Source organism: Salminus brasiliensis, chromosome 22 (genome assembly GCF_030463535.1).
Source record: "Salminus brasiliensis chromosome 22, fSalBra1.hap2, whole genome shotgun sequence".
NCBI lineage: Eukaryota > Metazoa > Chordata > Actinopteri > Characiformes > Bryconidae > Salminus > Salminus brasiliensis.
The window spans coordinates 27,078,634-27,103,975 of record NC_132899.1 but is presented as its reverse complement, the minus strand read 5'-3'; the positions used below and the strand labels follow the sequence as shown (position 1 = coordinate 27,103,975).

General features: G+C 38.6%; 1 protein-coding gene across 6 annotated transcripts in view; it reads left to right on the top strand.

Moving 5' to 3' along the window:
- Positions 1 to 10,143: 10,143 nt before the first annotated feature.
- The window catches only part of kif22 (kinesin family member 22), a 34,397-nt gene continuing 19,198 nt past the window's right edge, over positions 10,144 to 25,342 (top strand). The window contains exons 1-5 of one of the 6 annotated variants that reach the window (XM_072667142.1): positions 10,145 to 10,495; positions 11,373 to 13,484; positions 13,994 to 14,151; positions 14,620 to 14,812; positions 18,160 to 18,287. In XM_072667142.1, the coding sequence (XP_072523243.1) occupies positions 14,622 to 14,812; positions 18,160 to 18,287 (319 nt within the window). In that variant the 5' untranslated portion in view covers positions 10,145 to 10,495; positions 11,373 to 13,484; positions 13,994 to 14,151; positions 14,620 to 14,621. Of the gene's footprint in view, positions 13,485 to 13,993; positions 14,152 to 14,619; positions 14,813 to 18,159; positions 18,288 to 25,342 lie in introns of those variants that run through there. The other 5 variants (XM_072667144.1, XM_072667143.1, XM_072667146.1 and 2 more) reach the window with 5 other exon arrangements.

Here is a 25,342-nt window from a genome sequence, read left to right as displayed (position 1 = left end):
TTTACATTTCAACTTATTTTTTCACTACAAATTAGCTATATTAACAATTTTTTTTTTTAAATATAATGTAATGGTGCTTATTTGGGTTAGTTTGTTTCAAAATGTTGTAACAGTGCTTCTTTTACTGAGAAAAGGTGCTTCTGGCCATGGAGAAGTTAATACAATACTCTACTTTGGTTTTAAACTGCGTTTAGCATTATTGTGATAAGAACACTTCAACTAGTCTCAGAGATGATTTTGTTTACATTTTAATTTGTTTTTTCACTACAGAATAACGATCTTACCTACTTTTGATTAAACTGTAACCAAGCATGCTTATTTGAATAGAATGGTTTAGACATGTTCTAATCGTGCTTCTTTCACTGAGAAAATGCGTTTTAGCCCATGGAGAAGATAACAAACCACTCTACTTTAGTTTTGAACTCCGTGAAGTGATAATGTGCTAAAAAGACCTTACCTATTCTCAGAAATTACCTTTTTATATTTTGACTTGTTTTTGCACTTCAATATAACTATTTTACACAATTTTGTTAAGACTGTAACCAAGGGTGCTCATTTGGGTAGACTGGTTTAGATATGCTGTAATAAAGCTTCTTTCGCAGAAAAAAACGCGTTTCAGCTCAGGTACAAGCTAATTAAAGGGTCTGCATTAGTCTTAAACTGTATGAAGGAATCTTGTGATAAGAACACTTCACCTCATCTCAGAAATGACTTTTTTACATTTCAACTTCTTTTTTCACTACAAATTAGCTATATTATCTATTTTTTTTTTTTTTAAATATAATGTAATGGTGCTTATTTGGGTTAATTTGTTTCAAAATGTTGTAACAGTGCTTCTTTCACTGAGAAAAGGTGCTTCTGGCCATGGAGAAGTCAATAAAATACTCTACTTTGGTTTTAAACTGCGTTTAGCATTATTGTGATAAGAACACTTCAACTAGTCTCAGAGATGGTTTTGTTTACATTTTAACTTGTTTTTTCACTACAGAATAACTATCTTACCTACTTTTGATTAAACTGTAACCAAGCATGCTTATTTGAATACAATGGTTTAGACATGTTCTAATCGTGCTTCTTTCACTGAGAAAACACGTTTTAGCCCATGGAGAAGATATCAACCACTCTACTTTAGTTTTGAACTGCGTGAAGCGATAATGTGCTAAAAAGACTTTACCTAGTCTCAGAAACGACCTTTTTTATATTTTGACTTGTTTTTTCACTTCAAAATAACTATTTTACACAATTTTGTTAAGACTGTAACCAAGGGTGCTCATTTGGGTAGACTGGTTTAGATATGCTGTAATAATGCTTCTTTCGCAGAAAAAAACGCGTTTCAGCTCAGGTACAAGCTAATTAAAAGGGTCTGCATTAGTCTTAAACTGTATGAAGGAATCTTGTGATAAGAACACTTCACCTCATCTCAGAAATGACTTTTTTACATTTCAACTTATTTTTTCACTACAAATTAGCTATATTATCTATTTTTTTTTAAATATAATGTAATGGTGCTTATTTAGGTTAATTTGTTTCAAAATGTTGTAACAGTGCTTCTTTCACGGAGAAAAGGTGCTTCTGGCCATGGAGAAGTTAATAAAATACTCTACTTTGGTTTTAAACTGCGTTTAGCATTATTGTGATAAGAACACTTCAACTAGTCTCAGAGATGGTTTTGTTTACATTTTAACTTCTTTTTTCACTACAGAATACCTATCTTACCTACTTTTGATTAAACTGCAACCAAGCATTCTTATTTGAATAGAATGGTTTAGACATGTTCCAATCGTGCTTCTTTCACTGAGAAAACGCGTTTTAGCCCATGGAGAAGATAACAAACCACTCTACTTTAGTTTTGAACTGCGTGAAGCAATAATGTGCTAAAAAGACTTTACCTAGTCTCAGAAATGACCTTTTTTATATTTTGACTTGTTTTTTCACTTCAATATAACTATTTTATACAATTTTGTTAAGACTGTAACCAAGGGTGCTCATTTGGGTAGACTGGTTTATATATGCTGTAATAATGCTTCTTTCGCAGAAAAAAATGCGTTTCAGCTCAGGTACAAGCTAATAAAAGGGTCTGCATTAGTCTTAAACTGTATGAAGGAATCTTGTGATAAGAACACTTCAACTCATCTCAGAAATGACTTTTTTACATTTCAACTTATTTTTTCACTACAAATTAGCTATATTAACAATTTTTTTTTTTAAATATAATGTAATGGTGCTTATTTGGGTTAGTTTGTTTCAAAATGTTGTAACAGTGCTTCTTTTACTGAGAAAAGGTGCTTCTGGCCATGGAGAAGTTAATACAATACTCTACTTTGGTTTTAAACTGCGTTTAGCATTATTGTGATAAGAACACTTCAACTAGTCTCAGAGATGATTTTGTTTACATTTTAATTTGTTTTTTCACTACAGAATAACGATCTTACCTACTTTTGATTAAACTGTAACCAAGCATGCTTATTTGAATAGAATGGTTTAGACATGTTCTAATCGTGCTTCTTTCACTGAGAAAATGCGTTTTAGCCCATGGAGAAGATAACAAACCACTCTACTTTAGTTTTGAACTCCGTGAAGTGATAATGTGCTAAAAAGACCTTACCTATTCTCAGAAATTACCTTTTTATATTTTGACTTGTTTTTGCACTTCAATATAACTATTTTACACAATTTTGTTAAGACTGTAACCAAGGGTGCTCATTTGGGTAGACTGGTTTAGATATGCTGTAATAAAGCTTCTTTCGCAGAAAAAAACGCGTTTCAGCTCAGGTACAAGCTAATTAAAGGGTCTGCATTAGTCTTAAACTGTATGAAGGAATCTTGTGATAAGAACACTTCACCTCATCTCAGAAATGACTTTTTTACATTTCAACTTCTTTTTTCACTACAAATTAGCTATATTATCTATTTTTTTTTTTTTTAAATATAATGTAATGGTGCTTATTTGGGTTAATTTGTTTCAAAATGTTGTAACAGTGCTTCTTTCACTGAGAAAAGGTGCTTCTGGCCATGGAGAAGTTAATACAATACTCTACTTTGGTTTTAAACTGCGTTTAGCATTATTGTGATAAGAACACTTCAACTAGTCTCAGAGATGGTTTTGTTTACATTTTAACTTGTTTTTTCACTACAGAATAACTATCTTACCTACTTTTGATTAAACTGTAACCAAGCATGCTTATTTGAATAGAATGGTTTAGACATGTTCTAATCGTGCTTCTTTCACTGAGAAAATGCGTTTTAGCCCATGGAGAAGATAACAAACCACTCTACTTTAGTTTTGAACTGCGTGAAGCGATAATGTGCTAAAAAGACTTTACCTAGTCTCAGAAACGACCTTTTTTATATTTTGACTTGTTTTTTCACTTCAAAATAACTATTTTACACAATTTTGTTAAGACTGTAACCAAGGGTGCTCATTTGGGTAGACTGGTTTAGATATGCTAGATATTTCTTTCGCAGAAAAAAACGCGTTTCAGCTCAGGTACAAGCTAATTAAAAGGGTCTGCATTAGTCTTAAACTGTATGAAGGAATCTTGTGATAAGAACACTTCACCTCATCTCAGAAATGACTTTTTTACATTTCAACTTCTTTTTTCACTACAAATTAGCTATATTATCTATTTTTTTTTTTAAATATAATGTAATGGTGCTTATTTGGGTTAATTTGTTTCAAAATGTTGTAACAGTGCTTCTTTCACTGAGAAAAGGTGCTTCTGGCCATGGAGAAGTCAATAAAATACTCTACTTTGGTTTTAAACTGCGTTTAGCATTATTGTGATAAGAACACTTCAACTAGTCTCAGAGATGGTTTTGTTTACATTTTAACTTGTTTTTTCACTACAGAATAACTATCTTACCTCCTTTTGATTAAACTGTAACCAAGCATGCTTATTTGAATAGAATGATTTAGACATGTTCTAATCGTGCTTTTTTCACTGAGAAAACGCGTTTTAGCCCATGGAGAAGATAACAAACCACTCTACTTTAGTTTTGAACTGCGTGAAGCGATAATGTGCTAAAAAGACTTTACCTAGTCTCAGAAACGACCTTTTTTATATTTTGACTTGTTTTTTCACTTCAAAATAACTATTTTACACAATTTTGTTAAGACTGTAACCAAGGGTGCTCATTTGGGTAGATTGGTTTAGATATGCTGTAATAATGCTTCTTTCTTAGAAAAAAACGCGTTTCAGCTCAGGTACAAGCTAATAAAAGGGTCTGCATTAGTCTTAAACTGTATGAAGGAATCTTGTGATAAGAACACTTTAGCTCATCTCAGAAATGACTTTTTTACATTTCAACTTATTTTTTCACTACAAATTAGCTATATTATCTATTTTTTTTTTTTAAATAATGTAATGGTGCTTATTTGGGTTAATTTGTTTCAAAATGTTGTAACAGTGCTTCTTTCACTGAGAAAAGGTGCTTCTGGCCATGGAGAAGTCAATAAAATACTCTACTTTGGTTTTAAACTGCGTTTAGCATTATTGTGATAAGAACACTTCAACTAGTCTCAGAGATGGATTTCTTTTACATTTTAACTTGTTTTTTCACTACAGAATAACTATCTTACCTACTTTTGATTAAACTGCAACCAATCATGCTTATTTGAATAGAATGGTTTAGACATGTTCTAATCCTGCTTCTTTCACTGAGAAAACGCGTTTTAGCCCATGGAGAAGATAACAAACCACTCTACTTTAGTTTAGTCTTCATATTCTACAAATAGCACAATATGTCACGTAAGCCTACATGATGTTGTTTAAAGCAGGTGTAAACTATTTCACTCATTTTGCCAAGTAGCCAATCAATTTTTATTGTTGCTAAAACAACAACAAAGGACTTTTCCTCACAACAACACATATTTAAGATTTCTACATGACAAGATGTAATTGAAGCGTGTCAGTGCTGTCCATGGCTAATTCAAACCGTTTAATGCAATTTTCAAGAAGAAAAAAGATCACATTAGTGCTAGCTCATTGAAATGGACTTGAATAAAAAAAGAAACGAGTTTTCTGAGAGTGGGAAAGGTTTTTTTCAACACAGTAATTCTCTGAGCAGTTTAAGCCTACTTGAGTGTTAGATGTGCTTTTCCGTCTGCAGAAACGCTTTTCAGCGTTGCTGAAACACCGCCAAGGGACTTTCACTTATAAGTACACAAATGTGCTTCACTGGTCAGGCTTGCATGAAAACACCATAAGTTCATTGTTTTCATGAGGTTTAAACGAAAAAGAATAACTTCTGTTTTTAGTTTAGATAGTTAAATGACAATCATTCAAAATGACTCTCGTCGCTCCTGAAAAGAGGTTGATCCGCTTTAAACTGTGCCAAAACGCCTTTAAGCACTGCAGAAACTCTAACACAGGACCTTATAATCTACTCATATGTGTTATTTTGCTCAGCCTAGAATGAAAGGATGACAAAACTGCATTTCCCTTCTTAAAAAAAAATGTGTTGAAGAATTATCAGTTCAGAGAGTCTGTAAGTTTTCTTAATAGCACAATATGTCATGTAAGCCTACATATGCTTTTTAAAGCAAGTGTAAACTATTTTACTCATTTTGCCAAGTACCAAATCAATTTTCAGTGTAGCTAAAACAACAACTTAGGACCCTTTCGTCATAAAAATTCATATTTAAGATTTCTACATGGCAAGATGTAATTTAAGTGTCTCCATACTGTCCATGGTTAATTCAAATCGTTTATCCATTTTGCAAGAGCAGAAACGCTTTTCAGTGATGCAGAACCTCCAACATAGGAATATCACTCAAAAATCCACAAATGTCTTTCTTTGGTCAGGCTAGCAAATACAAGTCAGTTAAATCAAATACGTTTACATGTAGGATCATCAGTACAGAGAGATCACATTAGTGCTTGCTCATTGAAATGAACTTGAATAAAAGTAGAAACTCGTTTTCTGAGAGTGGGAAAGGTTTTTATAAACACAGTAGTTCTCTGAGCAGTTTAAGGCTACTTGAGTGTTAGATGTGCTTTTCCGTCTGCAGAAACACGGGACTTTCACTTTCACTTATAAGTACACAAATGTGTTTCATCGGTCAGGCTTGAATGAAAACATCATAAGTCCATTTTTACATGAGATTTAAACTAAAAAATAATATCTTCTCTTAATATCTTATATGTTTAGACATTTAAATGACAGGCTTTCAAAATGACTCGCATCGCTCCTGTAAAGAGTTTGATCCGCTTTGCACTGTGCCAAAACGCCTTTAAGCACTTCAGAAACTCTAACACAGGACCTTATAATTTACTCATATGTGTCATTTTGGTCAGCCTAGAATGAAAGCATGACAAAACTGCATTTTTCTTCTAAAAAAAAACATGTCATTGTCAGTTCAGAGAGTCTGTAAGTTTTCTTAATATCACAATATGTCATGTAAGTCTACATATGCTGTTTAAAGCCAGCCCTCTTTATAAATTTGTTCAGTCTCTTCTTATCTGCCGTCGAGATGCTACTGCCCCAGCAGACCACTCCATAAAAGATGGCAGATGCCACCACTGTGTCGAAGAAAGTCCTCAGGAGTGCTCCCTGCACTCCAAAGGACCTCAGTCTCCTCTTGAAGAGTGCAGCAGTGTTGACTGACCAGTCCAGTTTGTTGTTCAGATGAACACCCAGGTATTTATAAGAGTCCACACTCTCGATGTTCATACCCTGGATGTTCACTGATGGAGGGGGGTGTCTGCACCTGTGGAAATCCACCACCAGTTCTTTGGTCTTTCCTGTGTTTATCTGAAGGTAGTTCTGCAGACACCAGTCCACAAAGTCCTGAATCAGTTCTCTGTACTCACTGTCCTCCTCATTGGTTATGAGGCAGACGATCGCTGAGTCATCAGAGAACTTCTGGAGGTGACAGGTCGGTGAGCTGTACATGAAGTCAGCAGTGTACAGGGTGAAGAGGAACGGTGCCAAGACCGTTCCTTGAGGGGCTCCTGTGCTGCTGACTACCAAGTCAGAGACACAGTCCCGTGCCCTCACATACTGTGGTCGGTTGGTGAGGTAGTCCAGTATCCAGTTCGACAGGTGACTGTCCACTCCACAATGTCCCAGCTTGTCCTTTAGGAGCCCTGGCTGTATGGTGTTAAAAGCACTGGAGAAATCAAAGAAGGTGATCCTCACAGTACTGCCGGGCTTCTCCAGGTGAGAAAGAGCTCTGTGTAGAAGATAGATGACCGCATCATCCACCCCGACACCAGGCAGGTAAGCAAACCGAAGAGGGTCCATGGATTGGCTAACCAGAGAATGATCAGTTCAGAGAGTCTGTACGTTTTCTTAATATCACAATATGTTATGTAAGTACATATGCTGTTTAAAGCAAGTCTAAACGATTTCGTCCATTCTGCCAAGTACCAAAACAATTTTCAGTGTTGCTAAAACAACAACATAGGACTTTCCCTCATAACAACACATGTTTCAGATATTTACATGGCAAGATTCAATTTAAACTTGTGTATGCTGTCCATGGCTAATTCTCGTTTGATCGTTTGATCCATTTTGCAAGAGCAGAAATGCTCTTAAATTAAATAGGCTACTTAAGTGTTAGATGTGCTTTTCTGTGTGCAGAAACGCTCTTCAGCGTTGCAGAAACACCGCCACTGGACTTTCACTTATAAGTACTCAAATGTGTTGCATGAAAACATCACTAGTTAATTGTTTTCATGAGTTTTAAAAGAAAAATCATGAGTTCTGTTATTAGGTAAGACAAAAATTCACACTCTTGGAAAGAGGTAGATCCGCTTTGCTCAAAAACGCTTTGGAGCATTGTAGAAACTCTAACACAAGGCATCATATGTGTCATTTTAGTCAGCATTTAATGATTTAAAGATAACAAAAGTAAATGTCCCTTCTTTAGACTTAAACAATTGTCAGTTCGAAAGTATGTATGTTTGTATTATACAATAATATGTAATGTTAGCATATATCCATGCTATTTAAAGCAAGAGAACATCAGTTGATCCATTTTGCCAAGTGCAGAAACAATTTTCAGTGTTGCACAAACACCGCCACAGGACTTTCACTTATGAGTACACAAACGTGTCTCATAGGTCAGGCTTGCCTGGAACCATCACAAGTTAATTGTTTTCATGATGTTTAAGCGAAGAATCAGAAGTTCTGTTCCTTGATAAGACAATTAAATGACGATAATTCACAATGACTTCAAACGCTTCTGTAAAGAGGTTGATCTGCTTTGCCCTGTGCAAAAACGCTTCTCAGCATTGCAGAAACTATTACACTGGACGTTATAAACTACTCGTATGTGTCATTTTGTTTAGCCTAGAATAAAAAGATGACATACGTTAATTTCCCTTCTTTAAAACACGCCTTCAAGAATTATCAGTAGGTAATAACAGAGTAAGTTTTCTTTATATCCCATTATCATGTAAGCATACATATGCTGTAAACAATTGTAAATAATTTGATCCATTTTGCCAAGTGCAACAATTTTCAGTGTTTCAGTGTCAGACTTTCCCTCATATGACAGGCTCCTCCAAAATCCTCTAATCATCTGCAGCTGATATGATGCATTTGATACTAAATTAGGCATTTAAAGTAGTAGTCACACTCACTCACTGTCACACCGTTCCTGACATTAGTAAACTTATATTTTACAAATGATTATAAAAGACAGTCTTCAGTTTTATGTGTTATAAGTTATAATTCTCTCCCACTCTCAATTGTTCAAATGAAGATTAAATGTCAAGCTGTTAAAATATGTTAAAAAAGACTAGGGTTAAACTTTTCACTTGATCATATGTCCTGTAATTCTGTCTCTCTCTCTCTCTCTCTCTCTCTCTTTGATATTGTGTAACAAAGTCTATGTTAAAGTGTAAAGTAATCTAATGTATAAGACCATCTCCATGCAGCCTGATGTTCCTGTGACTACAGTTGCACATATTATTCAGAAATTTAAGATGGGACTGTAGCCAACCTCCCTGGACTTGGCCGCAGGAGGAACATTGATGACAAATCAAAGAAACGGATAATATGAATGGTAACGAAAGAGCCCAGAAAAATTTCTAAAGAGATTAAAGGTTGAATGTTAACTCAAGGAACATCAGTGTCAGATCCCACCATCCGTCGTTGTTTAAGCCAAAGTGGACTTCATGGGAGATGACCAAATAGGACACTATTGTTGAAAACAAATCATAAAAAGCCAGACTGGAATTTGCCAATGTTGGCAAGCCACAAAGCTTCTGGGAGAATGTCCTATGGACAGATGAGACAAAAATGGAACTAAGGAACCAAGACACATCAGCTCTATGTTCACAGGTGAAAAAATTAAGCATATCAAGAAAAGAACACTGTCCATACTGTGAAACATGGAGGAGGCTCTGGTGTCTTGAATCTGTGCAGGGTACAATGACATCTCAAGACTATCAAGGGATACTAGAGAGAAATGTGCTGCCCAGTGTCAGAAAGCTTGGTCTCAGTTGCAGGTCATGGATCTTGCAACAGGATAATGACCCAAAACACACAGCTAAAAACACCCAAGAATGGCTAAGAGGAAAACATTGTACTATTCTGAAGTGGCCTTCTATGAGCCCTGACCTAAATCCTATTGAGCATCTTTGGAAAGAGCTGAAACATGCTGTCTGGAAAAGGCACCCTTCAAACCAGACAACTGGAACAGTTTGCTCATGAGGAGTGGGCTAAAATACCTGCTGAGAGGTGCAGAAGTCTCATTGACAGTTACAGGAATTTATTGTAGTGATTGCCTCAAAAGGTTGTGCAAAAAAATATTAAGTTAAGGGTACCATCATTTCTGTCCAGGCCTGTTTCATGAGTTTATTTTTTTAAATAATTCTGTTGAAGCATGGTTGAAAAGCAATGCTTGATTTTCATTAGTTCATTTTCATAGCATTTTTATTTATTATTACTTTTTTAGAATCAAGTTATTTCTGTCACCTTTGTGGGTTTTTCTTTTATTAACCGAGGGGTACTGTCACGCCCGCGCCGCCGCGCCCGCCCCAGGGGCGGTCCCGGGACGCGGCTCACAGGCGATCACGAACTCCCCCTATGACGGTCATGTCACGGACTCTGATTATGAAAAGGACTTTTATGTTGACAGTTATGTTTTGTTCTCGCTTCACGGTTCAGTTGCTTTCCTGTGTCTGACTTCACGCTCTGTTGATGTGCAGCTAGCGCCGAGAATTGACTTCAGTTGACTTTTGTTAACTCTTAGTAGCTCTGGTTATCTCAAGTCAACACTGGGTTGGATCTGGTGTCTCGTAGTGCTGGCGTTATCCGTTGGGCTCTCCAACGGCCTCTGCTAATGTAAGCTAAACCTCCTCTGTCTAGGGACTCAAGTGCGGCTGCCGAACCGCTACTGCCTGCTCACCTTCGGTCATAGAGCACCGTAAGGAGTATCAGGGGCTTGTTCATGGGAGTGCGCTGAACTCTCCTCGCTTCGTTCGTGAAGCTCACGTCAAGGAAGTCAGCTCTGGTGTGCGCTCTAGTTTTCTCCTGTGCTCTGGTAAGCTAGCCCTGTCATAAGTTTCATAAGCGCCTGACCCGCGTTTCACGGTTTTCCCAAGGCACTGCCTGTAGGTTTAGGTTTTCGGTAACGTTCTGGCTCAGCCCTGGCATGCTAGCCTAGCCCTCGTCCCTCACCAGCAACAGGTGTGCTCTTTTCTTTGCCCAGTTTAGTTGTCACGTTTCTTTTGTTTATCATAACCCTGCTAGGCTGTTGTTGCTTTTTCCTTGTTTTCTGCCCTGTTTGAGTTAATAAACTCTCTCGCTTTGGTTCACTCCCTGGGAGTGTTCTCCCTCATTGTCTGACCCAGTGGATCATGACGGGTACCAACAATTATGTCCACGTGTGTAGTACTCTTGAAAAGCATCTTAGTAGCCAGTATGCTTGGTGAGCTTTTTGTTGCTCCCAAATCAGTTTCTACAGCTGGTTCATCAGTGCATGTGTCAACCTCATCTTAAACTGCAAATCTGTTGACTGATTGTCAGTGGCTTTTTTCAAAACACTTAAACTCTGCTAAAGTTTTGCAAACATCAGTTTTATCATGTGAGCAGACCAGATGTGGCCTATACTGTGAATTTGCATTTCTCTTTCTGCTGGCAAACTAGAAGCATCTTTTTCAGTACTCTTGGATGTTGCATTTGTGAAACATATGAGTGGTGGCATGGATCCATGGCCCAGATGAAATCAGTTTCAATCTTTGTGGTTGCAGCTGAATTCCTAAAAAAGCTCTGCATAGACAACCTAACCAGTTCTAATTTGTTGGTGTACTCTGCTTCGAGTACTCTGTTGCATTTCTGCAACAGGAAAGTGGTTCTGGTTGAAGACTGTTAATATGCATATTATATAATATGCACTCTCTCTTTTTGCCTTATCTGAGTAAATGGCCACCCAGCCCGACTTGGTGGAAGATTCCCGCTGAGGTCCCTTCTACCTGCGTCAGACCAGCTGCCACCTACCAGTCCGACCATCAGGCCCCCCACCCAGACCAGTGGCACACCCTCCTACCACTGCTACCTGTTTAATGCCCATGTTAAAACCTAAATGGACTCTTAACTATCTACACCATGTTTAGTATATCAACAGAACAGATGGTTTAGTAATTTACCTTTATGGCATTTAGCAGATGCTCTTATCCAGAGCGACTTACAAAGTGCTTTGCTATTTACTCAAGAAAACCTTAGCTAGTTAGAATAGACTGATAGTTCAAAGATGCCTTTTAAGCTTAGACATTACTAAACTAATTTTATCAATGTTTAAATAGTTCTGACCAAAGGGGATGGGTCCCTTGTGAGACTTCTGGAGGTCTCTTGAGATGGAGTTGAGTGTCAGTATACATATGCACCACAAAAGGAGAAAAACTAACATACTGTAAAGTGTTTGATGATTGCAGGAGGTTTTGCAAAGTAAATAGAAGAAACTATTGCAGGGCCAGACTAAACGGGGCAAGGAAAGGATAACAAATACAGAAAAGCACAGAGAACGAGGACAAACAAAGGATGTTATCATGGGAACAGGGCAAACAAAGAGGACACACAAGGTTGCTTGACAAGGGAGAACACAGGCTAGACAGGATCAGGATAACAGAGAAGACCATGTAGCACGCTGATAAGGAAACCAAACACTGTGCCAAGGTAGTATGCATGAAGGGCTTATAAAGCAACAGTCTCAGGTGACAGCAGTTTCACTAACGAAGGAATGTATAAAAGACACCTGTCCACAGCTTTAAACAGTCAGACTCCAAACTTAACCATGGCCAAGACCAAAGAGCTGTCGAAAAACACCAGGAAGAAAATTGTAGACCTGCACCAGGCTGAGAAGAGTGAATCTACAATAGGCAAGCATGTTGGTGTGAACTGTGGGAGCAATTGTAAGAAAATGGAAGACGTACAAGACCATTGATAATCTCCCTTGATCCCAGCTACAGTGTGTGCAAACCTGGTGAAGACTTACAGGAAATGTTTGACCTTTGTCATTGCCAAAAAAGGTTGTTACAAAGTATTAAGTTGAACTTTTGTTATTGACCAAATACTTATTTTCCACCATAATTTACATTTTTCTCTCATAGTTGAAGTGTGTCTATGATGAAAATTACAGACCTTTCTCGTCTTTCTAACTAGGAGAACTTACACAATCAGTGCATGAATAAATACTTTTTGGCCCCACTGTATCTAATATGCATTTCTTCATGTCCAAAATTAAAACTTTCTTCAAAATCCTTCTAGTATAAGATGTGGTGTTCTACATGGGCCAGACTAATTCTAAGTTTTCCTTATAGTAGGAGACCTGTATTTAGCATGTGTATTTGTTCTGGCCCAAGATGAATAAGTTCTTTAAAATCCCTCTCGAACCTTAGGTTCAATGTCCTTTGTGTTTCCGTTTAATAAAGTATAAAATCTTCTTGGGCCAGACTAATTCCAAGTTTTCCTTATGGTAGGAGACCAGATCTGTATTTATCATGTGTATTTATCATGACCAATTCCAGATTTTTCTTATTACAGAGAGTAGAGACTAGAAGTCTGCATCAGATGTGTTCTTGTCCAAGATTAATTAGAATGAAAAAAAAAACTTGGCGATGGACCAAAGTATTAAAAACTATATATTTTATGTGTAATGTGAATATTTACAAGGGTGTAAAACAGTTTTAAGTGACAGTGTCTATCACATCTTCAGTATTAGGTTTTTACACGTTTTTGCGCAGCAATCGTGTTTATGTGGACGGTACCCACAGTTCACCGTTGTTCAGTGAACGGAGAGCTGTAACTAAAGAGCCAAACGAATCAGAAGCTGTGAATAAGGAGCTTAATTAATTACGCCCCTAATTAATTTTCATTGGCCACTAACAGTTTGGGGCTTGAGAGTGCATTTTTGGAGCTTGGTGGTGAATTTACGTCAGACGTGCACTGTGGAGCACCTACTGCGACCAGCTTCCTCAAGACTTCTAAAATAAATGCAGAGGAGAACTGAAGGCTGTGCCAAATGCCTTAAGACGGTCAGTTTTCTGACTAGACACCATACGAAATGTTCTAATATGTTAAAACGAAAATGTAGGTCAATGCTAAATCTCCATTAAGGAAACGTACCCTTAATGTTTTTTCTCTTTAATTCGTCATCTGTATGTAGAGGACATGTACTTTTACTCAAGTAATATTTTTATTTGTTAAATCCTCTCGTTTACTGTTGTTTTTGTCAAATACCTAGTCCCGGTGTAAAGAGAGGGTCATCACGAAAACATTACAACAGTAATGTTTGCACTAAGCCTATTTTGAACCCTCATTCAGTTGCATTTGGTGTATTTTGCTCATCGCATGCAATGTGATGTAAGCCACACCAAATGCAACTGAATGAGGGTTCAAAATAGGCTTAGTGCAAACATTACTGTTGTAATGTTTTCGTGATGACCCTTTCTTATTTACACCGGGTGGAATAACTGACGTAGATTTTAACCAATCGTAAGAAATGGTTGAAAATGGCCGTTATGTTTTCTCTTCCGTTCTGCAGAGGATTTCATAAATCCAACTAGAACGATATTGTTGCTGATTGGCTGGTTCCTCGGAAGAGGGCGGGGTTCCACGCATTCAAAAAAAAACAACAAAAACACCACATACCTAACCGCTTCTCTGTTTTACTTCAGTCAACAGAGGAAAACTTTTGAACAAGTAAGTCTTTTGTAGAATGATCGGTGTTCAAATCAAGAATCGCATACAGTAAAACACCCGGCTTTAGTGTTAAGTTCGATAAAATCGCCTAATGTGCCGCAGAACTTAGCTAACTAGTGCTAGCTAGCTAGTTTGAAATGCCAAGGCTAAAGGATGGTAGCGGGGTAGCGCTTCCAACTGTCGTTTACTTTTTTAGCAGACCGTAACCTGTCCTGCTAGCTAGCTGTGTGTTATTTGGCATGTAGCTTTACAGATGAATATGTAGCTAGCTATAAGTTTACACGGAGTAACGAATCTGTTCCTGAAAATCGAATTAAAGAATACATGTGCTAGCTAGCTAGCTAATATATTGGGTGCTTTTGTGTTTGTTCGCCACGTTAGGGCTGTGATCTTTTGTGTGTTTGCCCCTTGTTCGAAGCGTTTTTATAAGTTAACGCTCAGAGAGCTTGTTTCTCTTTGTCTTTCCAGAAATGGCACATTGTGTAGCCTCGAATGATTCTACAGGATCCAGACGGACATCGAGGGTTCGTGTGGCGGTGAGGCTCCGTCCATACATGGACAAGCAGGACGAAAAAGGAGAAGGGCCGTGCGTCCGAAGACTAGGACCCCAATCGTTAGAGATCATCAACTGGAGGAACGCAACAGAGACTTTGCGATATCAGTTAGTCGTGCTTTTGTTTGATTTTGTGTTTTTAATTCTATTGACTCATTCTCTCCCCTGTCCACTCTAGCTTATATCCTCTGTAGCTATATATACTGTCTTAACGTGACAAAGGCACAGATCTATGCTTTTTCCTGTCTTCTCCAAACGTAGTTTATACACAGACATACCTAATGTCCAAATTTGCTAGCTCTACGTGAACAATATACCGGTAAAGTGTGCGTGTGCAAATAAGTATGCATGAAACAGTTTTGGAATTTAAACACAAGTATTAAAATGGCTGTTGGTCACAATTCCCTTGGTTCTCCCAGTAGTAGGTGGTATGGGACGATACTAATAAAATTGAATACTGATTCAATTTAAATGGGTTTTGAAAAAAATGTGCTTTTAATGACTAACATTGGTTTATTGCTATAGATCTGTCTCATTACTTTACTTTAGTCTTTTTAAAACATGTTTTTTAAAGTTTATCAACACTAAACCCTGAGAAAGAAAACAGTATTTAAAGGCAGTTTTACCTCAATGTTTATCATTCGTGTATTGTGTTCAAAAAGTGTTTGGCACCCTCGTCCAGATGTGTATGTGGAAAGACGGAAAAAGACGCTAGCAGTGAGTCATTAGAAAAATCTCTGCTTGTGTGAGGTGGGACTGTAGCTTGAGCCTATCGGCTATGTTCTCAATGCAGGTAAAAGTGGCCTAAATCTTCCACTCAATTTCACAGGCGCGGCTCTGCTCCGCCTCGACTGCCCAAACCATCAAGTCAACATATAGGCAAGCTGATGCTGGAAATTTTGTGCCTGTGGCCATGACACATGTGCCATGCTGAGTGCTTGTGGCTGTGTTAAGGTCCTTTTACACTGATTTTGGATTTTTCCGGAGTCAATGTGAAGGGCTCCATTCATTTTCCAAATTTGACGTTCCTATTTTTGCACATCAGGCTTGATGTGAAGGCATTAAGAGAAATCTCTACGCGAATCCTGTCAGAAATAATTTCCCACTAACTTGGCAGTAAAACAGATGCTTACAACAGTAGTTGATCAGACACTGACCCAGGCTTGGTTTCTCAGATATAACATTTTTAATGGTGATACATAATTGCACCGAACACTTTAAATGCGGGGTCTTTACTTCTAAAAGTGCATGTAAATTATTTGTCTGTTCCTCTATCTATAATAATAATAATAGTATTATTATTATTAATATTTTTATTTTGTTTATGCTTTAGGGCCAAGCGAGCTGTGGAATTGGAATTGAATCATGCTGTAGCATATTTGCTTGACAAGTACATGATGCCATTAAGAGCACTGATACCGCAATAACTACGCTACCGCAATATTTTCTGAGATGGTTCTTATACCATTAAAGTCTCATACTGTTGCAACCCTAGTCACAGCTTACTTTAAACAATGCAAAATAAATGAATTTTCCAGTGTTCAGTTAAAATTGTCCAGTGATGAGCAAAGTGGAAGGAAAAACTCATTGCATTCTAACATTTTCAGTAAAGTGCTACAAGTGAATTTATATTAAGGAAATATTACAAAACTGATACCGATCCGATCTTCAGGTTTAGTGTCAGTAATTATAATGAGACCTTCTGAACTGACTTTTTAAATTTAGTTTAGTAGGGGCTTGTGTGTAGTGGTACACACTCTGAACTGATGTTTATCGACTGCTGTTTTGAAATGGCTGTTTCATAGTGAGGTGAATGTGATTCCTTGTGAAACAAAGACAAGCTTGTATTTTTGTATGGACACAATGATTCGGTACTGGCTAAGGATAAAAATGCCCGGTCAATTAAAATATGCCTTGATTGGTTTGTGTGGGTGTCCTTGGTCACGACCAAGCAAGTATATTATACATTACGTTTTAGTCCTGGTTTGCCAAAGGTATGCCAGATGGCTGCAACTGGTGGTATGCACAAGGTGATTGTGTCTGGTCCTGCGTGATACATGCAATAACTAGAGAGTAAGCTTTCATTTGCAGCACCGCGGTCATAGCGAGCAAACGTTCAGCAGGTTATGGGTCAAAGTAAGCTAACAGATCACTGGCTGCTTGTGGAAGTAGGCAGTATTAATATACCGCAACTGAATTAATGGATTCTACTAGTGACTAGTAGAATGTGACTAGTTTTGAAATAGTGTGCTGTTTGGGAATTTATTTAGAGGTGTACCAAGATTCACCTGGCCATGTCCACTTATTTGGAGTGCACACTTAGAAAAAGCATCTAAATAAGTATGGCTTACTGGACTCAGAATATATACACATTAACTTGCGCTATGCATACACTAGTGAGTGGGGAGATGTTTTTGGTGGGTGCAGTGTGACTGTGATAGTGTTTGTATAGAATCTAGGTATGATGAGATCTAGTGGGATGAGAGCTTTGTGACCTTTATTAATCAGGCCACAGGTTTCAAGCAACACGGGAATGAAAAAAGGAGATCTGCCAAAAAGTGTCATAGTTCAATGCCTTGGACAAGGTATGAAAACTTAAGTGCGATCATTGCACTGTGAAGATATTTGTGGTTGATTCAGAACATAGACTGGTTTGTACAGATAAAGGTACGATTTCTGCCAGACAAATTAATTGGATTAAGAGAGCAGTCGCTAAAACAGTTAACGGGTATTTTAGGTACTCCAGAAGTTGTGCATAAACCTACTGTTTTACCAGTGCTCACCACCCAGAAAAGGCAGTGAGCCCAGACATTTATTTTCAAACAAACTACTGATGAGTTCCATGCAATCCTGGATGGTCCAGATGGATGACATAGTGGATGGTTGGTGGATGGCCACCATATCCCAACAAGGCTGTAATGTCAGCAAAATGACCATTTTTAGTTCTTTACAATCTTTTAATTACTTGTCCAGCACTATGCCTAGTGGCATTTTTGTTCAAGCTTGCCCAACAATGTCAATTTTATGCTACTAAATTACATTTGCTGTTCCAAACCTTGCTTGCATACTTCCAAAGAGTTAAACATTAATGCTGCAGCCTATAAGACCTAATGCGCGCTTGCATATAGCAGAGTCGGATCAAATGACTGTTTCCTCAAAAAAGCAAAATTTGGACATCACATGTCTTAGTGTATTGAATACATTTGTGGTAAGTGAAGGGAGGTGTAAAAATAAATAAATAAAATAAGGCATCTCAACAGGTCCTGGTCTCTGGGTGGTAGACCATGATTTGGTAGCTGGTGCTGATAGGAACTTTCTCCATGCAACAGCACCACTGGCTCTTCCTGTGCCAACTGGGAACAATTATGGAGAAAACATTAATTTTTTTTAATGTTAAATAAATATTTATCGAGTGCCTTTCATCCAACTATCTTCTCCCCTTTTATATGCTATAGGTTTGACATTTTCCATGGAGAGCAAACAACTCAACAAGAAGTGTTTTTGTCTTCAGTGAAGCCTCTTATTCCGCACATCCTTAATGGACAGAATGCTAGCGTCTTTGCTTATGGACCGACTGGAGCTGGTATGATGCATTTATTAACATTTTTTTTTGGGGGGGGGGGTATTGATCAGCTATGCATTGGTATCAAATTTGCATGATCGCAATAAAAAATTTAAATGATTCCGAAAAGTACATTTCATGTAAAAAGTACTATACAAAACTCATTTGATAACAGATACAGACATCCAGTAATGAAACATGATATCCCCTGTGAGCAGGCAACAGTGGCAAAGAAACTCCCTCAGCTCGTCCTCTGGTCAAAACTATTTAAAAATTTGATAGTCGCTGTATCACACAAGTCTGATTGTTGTACTCTTGGTCAATAGTAGTTGTGATAATAATAATAAAACTTTAACTGTTCTTATTATTAAATTTTATTTATTATTGATGGCAGCAGTCGGAGTCCACAGAGAATTGGAACATTATATTGTGGCTAGCAACTCTAGCAGGTCTGACTGTAGACACAGGTTGCAGATCAAGGGGTTATAGTTAAAAAGTAACATTATTACCAAAAACAGAGCAAATTTGTTTTTGGCCTAAAAAATATTTTTCTGGAAGATTATTCCAGAGTTGGGGTGGCTTCGTAGGAACACTCTGTGTGAACCTAATCATCTAAGCAGTTGGTTAATATCTAGCTCCATAATGTCCGTTGGAGAATGCACTACAGTTGATTTAAATCTGGATGATTTTCAGTACATTTACATTTAAGACATTTAGTAGACGCTCTTATTCAGAGCGACTTACAAAAGTGCTTTGGTGCATGTATTTGTCACTGTACAGTGTACACTGCACAGCGAAATGTGTCCTCTGCATTTAACCCATCTTTGGTAGTGAACACACACACACACACACACACACTAGTGAACTAGGGGCAGTGAGTACACACACACCCAGAGCGGTGGCCAGCCAACTCCAGTGCCTGGGGAGCAGAGAGGATAAAGGGCCTTGCTCAAGGGCCCAACAGTGGCAGCTTGCCAAGCCCGGGTATCGAACCCACAACCCTGTTATCGATAGCCCGGCGCTCTAACTGAGCCGCCACTGCCCACTTTGTCAAGTCAAATTTATTTGTATAGCGCTTTTTACAACTGTTGTCGTCACAAAGCAGCTTTACATAATTAGTACTTAATAAAGGACAGAGACAGAGAAGAAAGAAGAAATAACATGAAGGGTCAAAGACCCCCGTGAGCAAGCCAACGGCGACAGTGGCAAGTAAAAACACTCTCAGAGCTGGAGGAAGAAACCTTGGGAGGAACCAAGACTCACAAGGGGGGCCCATCCTCCTTTGGCCAGAACTATTTAAACATTAATGATAGAAATTACCAAAGCAGATACAACATAAAGTTAATAGTGGTGATATTAATAGTGTCAGACAGACACGAGTCCATCTAGGACTCACTTTGCTATTTACCCAAGGATAACCTCAGCTAGTTTGAATAGGCTAAAAATGCTAAGATGCCTCTAAGTTTGGACACTATTAAACACAAGTCAATAAGGTGACCACTCTACTATTCGCCCAAGTACTCTCGGAAGAGGTGGGTGTTCAGTCTGCGTTTAAAGACAGCGACCGACTCTGCCTTTTGGACACCTAGGGGAAGTTCATTCTACCACTTTGGTGCCAGGACAGAAAAAATCCTGGACGCTTGTCTTCCGTGGATTTTGAGGGATGGCGGGTCATGAAGGGCTTTTGGTGCGGATCGACCTTTGACTATTGCCATCGAGTACGGAGGGGCTCATCCGTTCTTTGCTTTGTAGGCCAGCGTCAAGGTTTTGAATCTGATGTGGGCAGCTACAGGAAGCCAGTGAAGAGAACGCATCAGTGAAGTGACATGGCTGAACTTAGAAACGTTGAAGACGTCCTGTGCCGCTGCATTCTGCATAAGGTGCAGGGGCCTGATGGTGCGCAAAGAGAGACTAGCCAGAGGAGAGTTGCAGTATTCAAGTCTCGAAGTGACGAGGGACCGAACAAGCACCTGGGCAGCCTCTCTAGAGAGGAAGGGTCGAATTCTCTGGATGTTGTACAGGAGAAATCTGCATGACCTAGTTACATTTGCAACATGACTTGAGAACAATAACTAATCATCCATGACTACACCAAGGCTTTGAGCTTCTGTAGATGGAGTGACCAAGGAGTTCTCAAAGGTAATGGCAAGATTGTTTTGAAGTCCAGCAGCTCCTGGGATGTACAGCAGCTCTGTCTTGATGGGGTTACGTTTGAGGTGGTGAGCCGCCATCCAAGAAGAGACGTGCTGAGATGCGGGTAGAAACCTGTGTCAGACGGTGGGAGAGAAAGGATGAGTTGAGTGTCATCGGTGTAACAGTGAGAGAATCCATGAGAGGTTATCACTTTATCAAGAGAGCTAGTGTAGAGTGAGAAAAGAAGAGGACCAAGAACCAAACCTTGTGGAACACCAGTGGAGAGACAAGGAGCAGAAGTGTCCCCCTGCCATGTTACCTAGCATAAGCGTCCATGCTGGTATGATTCAAACCATCGCCATGCAGAGCCAGGAATTCCAAGGCCGGCAAAGATAGACAGGAGGATCTTGTCATCCACTGTGTCAAAAGCTGCAGAGAGGTCGAGATGAATCAGAAATTATGACTGTTTGGCAGCTTTAGCTGCATGGAGTTTCTCTGTAACTGCAATGAGAGCAGTTTCAGTAGTGTGCGCTGCTTTGAAGCCAGACTGGTTAGGGTCCTGTAGATTGTTCAGCGGGAGAGAGACAGTTGGTTGTAGACTGAACGTTTGAAAATCTTTGAGAGGAAAGAGAGAAGAGAAATGGGTCTGTACTTTCCGATGTCCCAGCTGTCCAGAGTTGGTTTCTTTAGAATGGCGAAACTCTGGCAGACTTACTGAATGCATCATACAATAGACAATTCAGTCAGGGGACATGCATACATTCATGTAAAATTAGCTAATACTCTGAGATTGATTAGAACAGGGCCAAAACTAAAATTTGAGTTTGATTACAATAATGTGTAGACCCAGTCTGAGTCTAGGATTGATGTATTTGCCTTTTTAGTGGGTTGTCGGCCTTCTCAAAATAAATGTTTCTTGCAATTATTGCTTTATCACTGCTAAGTTTGTAGTCACACAATTCTGTATAGGTCCCTGCTGGTCTGTAAATGTTATGTTGATTGAAATATTCTCAAAAGAAGTGAAGGCAGTGACGATATTGAGTGTTTGGGTATGTTCTGGTAGGTTGTACGTACTCCACCTCCTAACAAACTGTGGCTATGTACATAATTATAGCCTGCTAGAGTGGTTTCGTTTAGTGCTAAATATTAATCAGGTCTATTCCAAGTTTTGCTTGTATGTTTCAAAATGCGAACCCCAGTCTCCCACTGCTCACTGGCAGGTAGTGGTGTTATGTTGTGCCACACCAACCAGCTTGCAGATGGCCGGTTTAGCCAGTGTGTCTGCGGCCTGGTCTCAAACCTGGATTGTTAGCAGCTGTTTACGCTATGGGTTATGATGCAGGAAAATAAAGCAGCATCCTCCTGTGTGGGGTGGACACATTCTCTACCTAAAAGACCAGGTTTGCCCCCGATTTTCTGAACACCAGTTGGACATCCAGCAGTTCATGCTGTAAGTCTGCTGTAACCCTAAGCACCGCACAGCACTACAGTAGAACAGGGCCAGAGCAAATAATGGCTTCAGACTTTCCCTGGGCCAGCTTAATCACCTTTTTTAATATTTTCCGAATTACTTTAGACTGCTGCAAAAGAATAGCATTGGCTCCTACATGATTGGCTATCCTTGAATATATCCTATTAGAATATATCCTATAAACCATTTTTTTCATTTATAAACCGGTTACCACTACGGCTGAAGCGATTGTTCAAGTAACTAATAATTTTAACTCTAAAAATAAAAGGCCAATTCTTTGCCTCAAGGTTTTGTTTAATTAATGTCACCAAAGTGACTGTTATAACTGACGCGCATTTCAAAGATTAAAGGTGGCGTGACTTATTTTGCTTTCTATGGCAATGACGGATGAAGATATCGGTGTGTGAGTGTTTGAATAATTTTATGCTGCGTAAGGTGGACAGTGTAGTGCAGTGTATACACTGTAAAAACAGACTTGGCCTTCCATAATAGTACTTTTTCAGTTTTGCTGCACCTGAACTGAAAGCACCCTCACATGAACTGCAGTACTCCAAAGCGTACTCAAAGCCTCTACAGCGTATGTTTACGATTGCTAACTGCCTAGCGCTTGTTAGAACATACAGTATTTCTAATTATTTGTAGGCTTTGTTATAAGTTGATGGTGACTTACATGAGAGAGATCTTGGTGCATTTACTTTCTTGCTACTCCTCATGCCTATTTATCCCTCCTCATCTTTCCCTCCCGTTCACACACTGACAGGTTACATTGCAAAACATGCCTTCCCCATACATAAGGTCGTAATAATAAATGCAACAGATGGACAAATTAATTTATGACTACATGAATAACTACATTCATTAGCATATAGATTTACTTTTGGAGATGATTGGGAATTACCTTTATACTTTGTTATTCTTTATTCTCAGATGGGTTATTGCAGGGGGTACACCCCTTTTTTCCTTTTTTAATTAAGATAGGTTATCCCTTAGGTTATATGTTTGTGAAGTTATATTTCATAATACATTCTTTTTTGGTTTTCTGGTGCACGTCTGAATTGGAAACACAGTCTTCATGTTCGCATTCTCCTGCTTTATCTATTTCCCAACCACCTTTGTGTGTTTGGGTCTTTGTCCTGTTTGAACTCTTGTGTCCAAGTTTGTCATTCAGCTGATGGTTTAAAAATATGCTGAAGAGGCCATTATTCTACCAGAAGTGTGTGGTTTCTGGTTCTGCCCCAGATAATTCTGCTTGGGGATTGCTAATTGATTGCTATGGTTTTGCATGGAGGTTGTTATGTCTTGGGTCACTGCTATGGTGTTGCTAGGTGGTTGCTTTAGTGTTGCTAGGCAGTTACTATTGTATCCAATAGAGATGGACCGATCATTGTTTTTGGGACAGATGATTGATCATCTTTCAACATTATCGGTTGATTACTGTTACCGATCAAGGGTGGGGCTGGAGGCCACAAATGTTTCCTATTGCATCATTGGACAGAACTACAGTAATGAGCTGTGCATTGTTTTTTAAGATTAAATGTACTCTGCATTTAAAATGCTATCAAACTTCAAGCACTAGCTGTGGGTCTGGATTTTCATGCACTCCACCGTGTAGATCAGTCCTGGCAGTCTTTGGTAACTCTCCTGTTCTTTGATAAATCATCCAGCCCTGGACAGGGAGTAAGTTACTTTTGAGAGGGATATCTGGTTAGTTGTGGTAAAAGTCCATAGACCTTCCTACAGCCTAAATGGGTAATGGGTATTGAACTTGAGCGTCTTGCACAGCTCTCAAGATACAAACTCAATTGTTCTTCACTTTTATTGTCAATTATTGTGTGTGTGTGTGTGTGTGTAATAAATATATTGGCGTGAAGAGAGCTAATTAACGCGAATGAGACGATATGTCGACTTTGTCATTTCTAACATAAAACCACTGTTAAAATGAACATTCTCTAGTTTTAGCATATTGGTGTTTTGTGGGGGTTAATTCTGCAAAAAGGACCTGCTTTAATGAGCCTGTCCTTTGACCCTAGTTATATTTCTTGACCTGCCTTGGCACATTTTTAAATTCCACAACTAAACTTGTCAGCGGTTGTTCCAACGCTCTTGTCCGAAACTGTGCCATACAGCAATGTGGCACCCCTAGCCACTTCCTTGTGGCCTTATTCATAATCCTATCTAGCCTCAAACTGTCAGTGGCCATCTTACACTAGGCAGCAAACTGTAAAACAGACTGCTTCTAAAAGTGTAATGAGTAAAATGGATTTCAAGGTTTGTGCTAAATCTGGAGGTTCACAATGTGTAGAGATGTTATTTATCTTTTAAAAAATTAATAAATAAAAATAGGTATAGGTCCTGCGATCTTGCTCTTTAGTTCTTCCTTGAAAGCTGTAGGATAAACATTTACTATTTTGAGCATAAAATAATATTCTGAAAAACAGGAAGTTTGCTTTTACCTGCATGAGGAGGCACTGAATTCCTCTGTTGATCCTCTGATGTGGTGGCGTGATAACCATACGAGAGTTCCCTTTAACGGCTTGCAAAAAAGTGTATGACAAGTACTTCTTCTGGAAGAATGTTCAGTACAGCTGGCAACATCGTAATCCCCATCGTAATGCTTTTGCCATAAGCCTGCGTAAGTAAACATGTTGGTATTCTTTGCCTAGAATTTTATTTTTGTGTGTATCAAGTATTTGCAACTATTAATATCGAGCTTATGTGCCCATGTAACATTCAGTACATTGATCTTTAGGGTCTGTGTAGATTACACTATTAATTAATGCTTAAACGCTGATCAATTGAGTTTCATTACCAACAGTGTAATTGGACGAGGTGCAGCAGCTGTTGAATAAAAACCACCATAATGTGTCATGATGTGTCAATATCTTTGTCTTTAAATATTGTGATTTTTACCATATTGCCCAGCCCTAGTATTAAGCATATAGGTCTAATAAAAATAGTGTAGGTAGAAAGCGAGAAATCACACTTATAGTGTGTTGGCATTGCAATTCATGTAGTTTTCCAGCATCAACCATATTGGATGTGCTATCAATAACTGAATCTTTAATGGTAATCTGTCATTCCTCTGCTGCAGGAATTAACAGCACAGCCAAATTAGCTTCCGTCTAGCTCTCATTTATCACACTTGTGAGTGTCAAATGCACACTTGCGGTGAGAAGATTTTGTGGCAATGGATGTTCGCATGAAGTTACAGCTGCTTTCTTCAGTTCTTTAAACATATGTTGGCCACAAAGTGTGCAACATGATGTAAAAGCCCTGGTTCGCAACAACTAAAGAGACTCAAACCCTATGCAGTAAAAGTAGTGATTGTGATAAATTGCTTTGCCCTTTCCAAGTTGGGTGGAAACTTTGACCTTGGCTCTGTTTGGCAGCAACTTCAGCAAAGTACTTCCTTGTGCCAGTTGGATTTCTCTCGCATCTGTCTTATTTCTTGAGAATTTCCCCACTGTGGGAC